Below are 10,916 nucleotides of genomic sequence, written 5' to 3'. Positions count from 1 at the left end.
GACCTTTCACTCTTCAGAGTGGCAGAGTTTTCACTGTGACAGCATTCAAGGTACACGAATGAAACACAGACAAAGGCTTCTACGGGAGCTTCGAGACTTTATTCTTGACTCATCTCATTTCGATTAATCATCTTCAAACTTTGATATAGCTCCAAAAGCTCCGTGAAAACTGTATCAATGAAACATACAAAAAGGCATCATAAATACATTGTATACACTTATGTGTGATCATCTGATAATTCACTCTTTCTTCAAGCAACAAACTAAACAATTATTGTGAAATGTGCTTATAATCTGATAATAAAATGTGTATATTGACACATTGATTTACACAACAATTAGAGTTACCACTATACTATCAATAACTTCAGGTGTATCTTTGTGTTTTAAATATGAAGCTACCATATCTTGACTTTCTGCTGACCTACATATAGTGTAACCTTTCTGGTCATTAATTCCACAAAACAAATCCTGAATTATCTTATTTTCAGTAAACTAATATCAAATTCAGTGAACATACATGAATCTCCTATTCATCACTATGTCATCTTCAAATGTGAGGATCTAATGTATAAGCTATAGACTTGATCTTATTTCTTGCTTACACAATCTTATAACACACATGTGAATGTATAATTGTTATGTAATCTACATGCACAGTAGCTGGATTTAGAACCTAAAATAATTCAACTTATTTTCATCTTTAACATTTATCATTTCATAAAATAAAGACTTCCTATGAGACACTAACCTCTTTGCCTCCTTATTGTATCAAATCAATAACCAGGTTTCCAGAATTCACTGGAACTTGGATGATTGTGTCACCTCAAACCTGTCAGTTCTTCCATGTTTACATACAGTGATTGGTGCAATGGAAAACACTGTCCTAGAGAGAACACTAGCTGGCGCTATGTCAATAAATGCCTAGCACAAGCAATATTGATAATGACATATATGCACTGTGCTATATACATGACCAAAGGTTTTTATAAAACATAACCAGTGATAAATGTTATATCATCATGGAAATATGAAATATATAAAATAATGTTTCTGCAATATTTCACATCAATATCAAATGAGAAATCATATATTTTTCAATCAACTTTCACAACAGTTAGACCACCGCACTACTCACTGATCTATTTCTCATCTTTAGATTTACGGATACTGTAAAAACGTTGCTTAAAATAGCAAGTCTGTTACTCTGACAACAAGTTAAACCATTTTTTTAAACAACTTATTTTCAAGCTTTAATCAACGGGTTTAAAACTTATAAACAATAGTTGTGAGAAACGAGGTTGAACAACGTGCTTAAACTTTTAGATAGCGTTGGAACGATACATAAAACCATCATAGCTGAAAACCGGTACTAATTTGCTCCAGTGACAATTGCTCCGATGGAAAATCTGCAAGTTAACTAGCCAAACCCAACCTCCAAAACTCTATACCTTAATCCACATCTTGACATTATTCTGAACCAATAAAACTCTATTGCAATCCTATCTCTAACCCCTTCTAAGATATTGAGACCGGAGCAAATGGCGAAATGTCGCGTCACCAGGCATCCGATTACAACACATACGGGTTAATAACACATTTGGTGCTATGTCAGATACAGTGAAACCAGACGGGAAAGAAAGATCTTGAACAGGTATCGTGAAGATTTTAAATTTTCTTTGTATTTAAATGTCATTAGACAACTTAGTGACAATAAAGAGATGTGCTACTTTTCTGGAGGGTGTTTTGTTTTAATAAAATGTATGAAACGTATGCACTCTCAAATATTATCGGTCAAAATAGCCAATGTGTTGCGTGTCCGACCGACTAAAATGGTCAAAACCTTTCGTTTGTTTTTTAACAACTTGTTTAAAACGTTAAGTAACTTGTTAATGATTTTTAAAGAATAGTTGTTATGAATGGTTAAGGATATACCAGAATATTTATCGGTTGGACCCCTATTCACCCTCAAATTGGTTACTTTGACCAACACCTTTTCAAATAGTTTGGGATGCACGCCTATTCAACTCTATAATCTCTTATTCCCTTGTTAATATCAGAGAGAAAAGTTATTTTGGATGAATATGGCCATGACTGAATTTTCCTCCTCTGTCTACGTTATTCCCAATGCAGATGAAATATGTGCCATCCAAAGATGTAATTAATCATTATATGCCTGTCAATATTGCCATGTTCATGTTAAATCTAAAATCTAAATTAAATTCACAAAAAACATTCTGCGATGAATACAACAGGAATAAGCGCAAATCCCCTCAACAGTTTACTAAATGACGATTTCAAAGTTTAATCCTTTAATGATTGACTCAAAATATTACAGATCTTTACATTACTTACAGTATACACGAATTAATTGATAAATACATTGATGTTAAAATTTGCTCAATCAAATGTGATCTTGTTGTTTTATTACTAATATTAAATTTGCGTATAGTTTTCATGATAACTAATCAGAGTTATATGATATAGTAATCTAACATTATACATGTTATAATGTTAATCAAAATCTGCATATTTCAACATCTGTGCTTCAAACTGGCTGGCGCGAAAATATTTACAAGATCTTTCTCACACATCAGCTCATAGCATGCGACTATCATATACCTTAAAACCCCCAAAAAACGTTTCGACAACGACGGTGCAAAGAATTTCTCAGCGGCGACACTACGCTTTTGAATAATTTACCATTGAATATAAGAACTTCAACATTCTTGTATAGGATGGTGAACTTAAATGATAGTTCACCTTTTCTTAAGAACAATATCAGTTCTTGACACTATGATACTGATCCAGAATGTCTTATTATTTATTTTGTGTGTGCCACATGATAGAATATATTTTTGAATACAGCCATGTTTACGTTTATGAATGCATGAGCTGATCATTAAAAAAATATTACTGCAATATCTCTCTTACGAGCTATGGTACCAAGGCTACAATCTTGTGTAATAGAGGGCTTCCGATAGAGGTACTCCTACGTTTCTTAGCCATTCCCCACCATCATGTTCAGTTCCATGAAGCTCGTCTCGCCATCTACCTCCTGGTAGGTAGACATCGCGAGAAAGAGTACCATTTTCGACAATCGGTGCGACCAACATGTCGTCACCTACTAGGAACTGATCATCGCTGAGGAGGGCGTTTTCATCGGTCGGGGCGATCCACCAAAGAGGTCGGATCATAGGTTTTCCTTCAGGAATAGCTTCCGTTTCTGCCAAATCAACTAGTATCGGTGTAATGACGTTCTCGTGGAAACTTGTCCATCTGCGAGATATCTCGACCACTTCCGGGTCATCCTCGTATTGCCATGGTGATATTGAATACTGCATGGACGGCATGAATGCTGTGATCTGTAGCCATCGGATGAAAAGTTCTTTGTCAGGTAGATAGGTCTCCCGAAAGCCCCCCTCATATACATTACCTCCTATCATATCGGCCAAGACGTATGGATATCCTAAAACACTGAAGGACAAGGCAGATGTTATGAGAGTTTTTAGACCATTGTTCCAACCCCACTGGGAATCTTTGTCCATCATTCTAACAAAGATCGGTTGGTCTTGTGTCTCAAAGCCTACTCGCACTTCAATCTGTCTTCCCAGTTGAGCCGCAAGCTTTACCCATTCCGTGGTGTACTCACATGGATTGACGATTGGGACCATTGTCTTGTGGTACCCTAAATAGTTTGTTTCACCAGCATCAAACTTAAATGAGTCGATACCATAGACGGAACGGACTTCCTCAAGCCTGTTGACAAACCAGGTGACCGCTTCGGGATTCGTGACATCAAGCATTCCAGCTTGAATTCCTGCCCACCATCTGATCAAAGCCGTAGACCCATCTTCGTTTTTCACCCAGAACCCATTCTCGTCACCTTCGGTGTATGCGTCCGTGTTGGAATTCGCAAAAGGTGTAACCCAGAGCGTGACTCTGAAGTTCTTGTCATGGAGGTCCGTGATCATCTGGACGGGATCGGGAAACTGGTCTTCGTCGAAGAAAAAATCCCCGTAATTTCTTCCAGCATACCCGTCATCGATTTCTATCTGGCTGTTGTTGAATCCATTGGAGATGATTTCGTCTGCGAAACCTAAGACGAGCGACTGGTTGACAGTTGTCTTGTACCTTGCCCATGTTGACCAAATTGGCGAACGCATCATTCGGATGTCAGGTAAACCTGATGGTTTCTTCACGTACCTTTGCGTCATGTAGTCATGAATAACCCTGGTGTTCTCACCAGCGCAGATCGTGTAATCCAGAAACGGCTTCGGAGAATCTTCCGTACTTGGGTAGTAAGAGTTTTTGAATTCTCCTTTGAAACACACCAAGCCGTCATCGTCGTAGTTCAAGCTCACGTGAAGCGGCGAATTATGCGATGCCCGAATGGCCACTCCCTTTGACGACAGCCAGTACCTCTCGAGCACCGAACCATAGTCATTATAATTGGCGTACATATCACCGGAGACATACATGGTCATAGATTCGTTCCATTCGTTGATGGGCCAGTGTTGGAAGAACCTATTGGCGCTACCGAACCAATGGGCATCGCCGAGCTCGTAGCAGTCTTGGAGGACGACGTCGGGCGTCATGGCTTGCCAACTCACGCGGTTACATATAATGTCATCTGGTGTTTCTTGTCGGATCTCTAACCTTGCTTTATTCTCCCACTCGAAACACTGAATTACATTCTGGGAAAGAACAAAGAGGAAAAATAGATTAAGTTAAGATTGTTTGGTTGGTTTTATTCACGATTAAAAAAAATACATAAATATAAACTAAATAAGCATTACATGATCAAATAATTATATACAATATAACAATAATATAAAATAACAATACATGTAATACAAAATTATATATCGCAGGGATAGACTGGTTATCAACCTCTTCTTCCCGGGGTCCCTATAATGTTATCAAGGATAATAATAGCTGTCCTTTGTCGGAAGATTATAACAATTACAACTTTTGATCTAATTTAGAAAATTGAATTACATAAAGAATTAAGCGATGAACAAATGCTACAACGGCACTATATTTTTGTGATTGAAAGTTTAAGAATAATTGTCAAATGTGATTTATAATATTCATCCTTGCTTTGAATTTTAGACGGGCTATGCCGGTTTTCTCGTATGTAGATATTGCTGATCATAGGGGATGCATACAATCACCTCTTATTCTAGAGGTAATCCGCGAGAGCCATGTAAATTTCATCGAAGTACCATGGTAATATTGAATTATTTTGGCTGGTAGATGTTAATCTTTTCATAACAGAAAAGGAATTTTAGAGAAAGCGATCATATTAGCCTATACCTCCCCTTCGCTCGTGCACTCGTCACCGGAACCGTCTAGCGTTACCCCAACCTGCCCGACGAGTACGACGTCGTCCCCGTGTCTGATCTCCACATGACCATCGGTGACGGGGGTAAACACCGGTCCTTCCGAGGTGTCAATGAGCACCCCACACAGGATCGCCGCAATAAGACCTCCTGCACCCAACACCAATCCAATGACCAGCATCAACGTCCGATTCGATGCCATGATCGACGGGTGACGAGTCGTCTTTTGGATACACCCAAATGATAAAGAATGCTACTGTACCGTTGCTATAATCTGGGTGAAATAGTGACATAGAAATAGAACTTCAGAAGAGTTATGTTTGCTTCTGATTCAAATAGTTGTAAAACACGATGCCCAATTTTGAGGGAATATTTGCCCCTGTTGATCAAGTCCAGCAATGATTGTTGATAATAATTTTGGTATGTTTACATCGGATGGCCTACAATCTGATAGTGGTTCTTCCTTGGCATTGCGTTTGACAAAAGTATTAAATAACCCCAGTTGTTAAGATTTAAAAAATGGGTTCGTACAGAATCCAATAAAGTGACCACACAAGTGTATGTATGTATGAAGGACAAATGATGTGCCATGAAGGATTCTGTGATTGCTTAGACATGAGCAAACCAAGCATGAAATTTCAGCACGATGTCGGGTCTTTTCCAAGCAATAATAATAATATACTATCCCACATGTACTTATCTGTGCTGGTGATCGCTTATTCATAAAACTATAAACGGCGTATAATCAAATTGTAATATCAATTTTGCAGCCATACCATGAGGAAAGTTCTGCACAAATGAAGAATTGTGCTATATTATATCATCGGGTTTTGTGTCATTAAGTTTGAGCTAGATTAATTCTGAATTTAATTACGCTCGACTATCGAAGATGGTAAATATATTCGGGAGCAGTGATAATTAAAATCAAATGAACAACAAGCTAACCCCTTGCATAAACCAATATAAATAAGAATTTATCACATTAATGATTTTATTAACGAACTCGATGAAACCATCATCATATGTAATTAGCTCCATGACGACGGTGGCCTCGAGTAGGTAAGCTATGAATGAAATATGAAAAAAAGTTTAACAACCAAGGCTTACCTCCACGTGACATGTAATTAATGAAGCTCGTTAATCCTTCATAATTTCCTGAATAAACCGGCAAGCCTATAGTCACTCGACACTTAACCCAGGTGAAACAAAGTATATAGCATCTTTGCAATATAGAGTAGTATAGTTCATGTGAATGACCTTTGTTCGGGCAGTCTTATGAGTTTGTTATTTTACGGTTATGTGTGTACAAAGTTTGACAAATAGGTTTGTCAAACAAGGCAATTGTATGGAACGATAACGTTTTAAGATATATTTCGAAATGGATGAAGGGGAGTTGGTAAAAACGGATATATAGATAGCCAGATTAATATATTGATAGATATATAGATAGATGAATGAATATTGATGTTTGCATGCAGGCTCTGCCGCGATTTTCGTCACCCTTCCCCCGTCGGAAGCTGTACAAAGTTCAAAATTCCCGGGGATATGGGATAGTGGGCGTACGTTCCCCATCCTTCTGAAATTGGCGCCCATGGACGGATGAGTGACCAGATAAAAAAGAAGAATGGCATGAGAACGAGAATGAGGGAAGAGAGAGGGGGGAGGAGGCAAGGCGGGGCGGGCGGGGGGGGGGGGGGAAGGTGCAGCGTGCAGAAGCAACATGAATAGAAGAGGAGAAGGATGGTGTTTCAAAATTACTTTATTCCAGCTCAACCTCTCAAAATAATGAGAGAATTCCATGTTTAAATATAAACTTATTCAATAATGGAAAATATGAATTTGTTGACACAAAACATACTTGTTAATGGTAATGTATTTAACTGTTTAATGACTGTTTTGACAATGCAGACGGAGCGTATGATCATGATACATTTCCTTCATCTGTTGGATTTATTATGTGTCATGTGAAGCTTTTCATTTAGTGCATATATACATGAACTGACTGGGTAGGGTAAAGTCCAATTGACGATAATTAAATATTGCGTCTCATTATACAATGAATGCACAAGTTAAATAATTGTCTTAAACATGGCACCCTTTTTGTGTTACATGAAATATTAAATTTTTTTATTCGGAGGGAGGTGGATATTTGCTTTCATGTGACGTCAAAAAAATAACGTATGGGTAACTCTGTATGATTATTTTTTTCTATCTCATTAATCTCTTGCTTTATTAAAATCAGCTTGAAGTGAAAATGTACCTTAGCAATTCAGCTGTAATAATAATGGGTGGTCACGTGTCACTGACCACCAGGGTCCCGTTTCACAAATACTTGTTTTAATAGCAAATGCACAATTTCTATTTAAAAAATACTATCAGCCAATCAGATTGAAGGATTTCAGTAGCTTTTATGTGTTATTGCATTAAAAAAATATTATATCACATTTTGTGATAGTCGATTACAATCCACTAAAGCTTAAAAATTGCACATCTAAAATAACGTTGCCTGGTATACAGATTGCACATTATATTTGATTTACCTGTCGGGTTGTAGCAGTGTCCCGATATAAAAAAGAATTTACCCGACAAAAAAAAAGAAGTATAAAAATATGTAAAAAATAATAGGATAAGTCTAAAAAGTCTAGGTTTAAAGACAATTAATGAAAGGGGCGTGGCAGGGGTGTTTATATAAGCACACATCCAGTTGCGTAGTTAGATATCATTTGGAGTGGGCTTGTTATTAGGATTCGGTGCATTTTTTCGCGCAGTTTTCGAGAGAGCGAAGCGAGTGCGTAAAAAATTCCAAGAAGAAGAAGAAAAGTAAAAAGAATAAAAAAAACATCAATGATTAACTTTGCAATATATTCTGGGTGAAACAAATTTAGATCGGGCGTACAGTAAAGAACATTTGATTGAATGTATGATGTTAAATAAATAAATTGATTAAACGTAAAATGCAACTTTCGTGAAAATCTTCGAATGCCCCCAACCCCGCGGCATTATACGCAGCGATCATGACTAATATTAGCATGTTAACGGTTTGTATCATTCCAAGCCATGTCTTGCCTAGATTATGACATTTGTACTTCTTCTGTTTCATGTATTTAGAGTGTCAAATTGTTGAATTGACTTTGTTGTGTTGACTTTCAAAGATCACACTGATGCCAGGGTATGTAGAACGATCTTATTTGCGTTTCGTGCGTTCTCCGCTCTTCATACATGCATATTAGCTGTCTCCTGGTATTCACTTTTCAAGATATTTATTCTGTGTTGACGGCGCTACCTGGGATGCCCTATAAATGAAAATGAAATGAAAAATGAAAATCCATAATTTATTGTTCGAAATAGACATGAAATGAAATACTCCGAAAATTTGCTTTGCCCAATTGATCGTGGGCCCGGCAGCCGCTGTGCAGCGCCAGATCGACGAGGCTCTATCCCTTTGATCGTTGAACGCCAAACAGGGTAGCAGCAGGTAGCAGGGTAGCAGGTAAAAATGTTTGAAAAGAAAAAAAGGAGTATCAAAAGGAGTTCTGGGTAGTTTAACAGTAGTAGTAGTAGTAGTAGTAGTAGTAGTAATGAATGATGATGATGATGATGATAATAATAATAATAATAATGATAGTGCTAATAATATGACTTGCAAAGCGCAAGTCTAAAAAGTTAAAATGCAAAAGTTAAAAAATGCACCGAATCCTAATCCAAGCCCACTCCAAATGCTATCTAACTACGCCACTGGATGTGTGCTTATATAAACACCCCTGTCACGCCCCTTTCATTAATAGTCTTTGAACCTAGACTTTTTAGACCTAGACTTTTTAGACTTATCCTAATAATATGACTTGTTAATAATATGACTTGCAAAGCGCAACTGTAGCGACAGTTGATTGAAGAGTTGTCGACTGGAGTCGTGTGACTTGGACTTGACTAACGACTCAAGTCGCCATTTTGCTGATTTGCGACTTAAGTTGCTAATGCCAAAACGATTTGGGACTTGACTTGGACGTTCAACAAATGACTTGGGACTTGACTTTGACTTGGAGAAAATGACTTAATGATAATTAATATAAGTAATTACATAATACGGTACATTTTGTAGACAAATTATGGTACATAATTTCAATAGAAAAAAAGGGTCTGCGGAAATGAGATATTCACTCAAAAGCATAGATGGCGCATGAAACTGGCGCCATCATAGGTCGCCACCAAAGGCTACACAGTGCACCTCTGTATTCTGTTTGTACTTCTCTTTAGAAATTGGAAGCTATTTGCATATCGTTGTCTCTCCATTCTTTTTACCTCCATGGAAAAAAACACAATATTCAATTGAGAACATGGCGTTACCTTTAGTAAAGGTTTGTTTGTATTTATTTCCATATAAAATATATACATGCTCAATTTAACATAACGTACATATCATATGGAGGATGGCCCATTTCAGCGGTATAAATAAAATACCACTGTTCTTCCATGGGGGTAATCAACATATTTTGGAAAGTGTTGACGCCCTCTACATTTGTTGGCTTTTCTATCGAAATACACTGGCCCTTTCCCCTTTTATATCTATGAAAGTTCTCAATTATATAAAAGTTCGACCATCAAGTCAAATTTCGGCCTTATCTACTGTTTTTAGATAGACTTTAGATCAAGGCATTGTTTACAATCACAAAGTTATTATCAAAATATCCCGGGGAGCGTGTCATATCAGACGTTTTATCCGACAAGTCCGGACTTGTGTTTTTATGGATGAAAGAAAAGAAAAGAATCAAATTCATATGAACACTTTCAAGATATCTGTATCTGACAAAAAAGAAGATCTGCTGAGGAGACTAATAATAACACTCGAAGTATTAACTCTTTGAACGCTGAATTAATTTTGGGGATAATAATGACAATTGTTTCCATGTTATTTTCTTTAGTTTAAGATTTCCATATTGCACCATTGATACTTATCATTCCATAGATGTTATCTAAGAACTTCTGTCTTTTATTAGGTTATCTAATTTGCAGTTAGGGAAGAACATCAGCGTGCAAAGGGTTAACCGAAAAGAATGAGTTGGGCGAGGGTGGGGAAGTAAAGAAGAGGGGGGGGGGGGAGGAGGAGAGGGTGAAAGAGAAACACCCACTTAAACCCACTCCCACCCTCTCACACACCTCCACACACTCGTATATAGTTTAGTGATACATCACCAGCTTCTATACAAGCAAACAAAAATAGGAATACCGCCACGTATACAGAGCATATAATATTCTCATTAATATATCTCTTTTTTCATATCTAACATGCATATATTGCTCTTATTCACAACATTGCAGAAAGACATCAATTATTACGCAGAGAAAATGTCAAAATATGCACATTTCTTGAATCATTCCTTAGAACATTCCTCTCACTAGGATTCCCTACATAACGTGTGTTATGAGTTTCTAAGATCAAAATCATAAAGAAATATGTGTAATAAACTGTTAAAAACATGAGAATAAGTGATTTCGATCCTCTACGATAGCCAATCATTTATTTTTTTCCTGCTGGGGGAGGGGGCAAGGCATCATTAAAAAAAAGACACTCGA

The 10,916-nt window shown here is 37.2% G+C and overlaps 1 protein-coding gene across 1 annotated transcript; it reads right to left on the bottom strand.

Moving 5' to 3' along the window:
• Positions 1–77: 77 nt before the first annotated feature.
• LOC129253583 (myogenesis-regulating glycosidase-like) lies at positions 78–6,729 on the bottom strand. Its single transcript, XM_054892017.2, has 3 exons — positions 6,453–6,729; positions 5,320–5,619; positions 78–4,697 (listed from the first exon to the last, which is right to left on the bottom strand). The coding sequence occupies exons 2-3, from the start codon at positions 5,545–5,547 to the stop codon at positions 2,952–2,954; spliced, it is 1,974 nt and encodes a 657-aa protein (XP_054747992.2). The 5' UTR covers positions 5,548–5,619; positions 6,453–6,729; the 3' UTR covers positions 78–2,951.
• Between the last annotated feature and the right edge of the window lie 4,187 nt (positions 6,730–10,916).

The sequence above is a fragment of the Lytechinus pictus genome, chromosome 1, assembly GCF_037042905.1.
Source record: "Lytechinus pictus isolate F3 Inbred chromosome 1, Lp3.0, whole genome shotgun sequence".
Lineage (NCBI taxonomy): Eukaryota > Metazoa > Echinodermata > Echinoidea > Temnopleuroida > Toxopneustidae > Lytechinus > Lytechinus pictus.
Note: the sequence above shows the minus strand (reverse complement) of the source record. Positions and strands in the feature narration are given on the sequence as shown.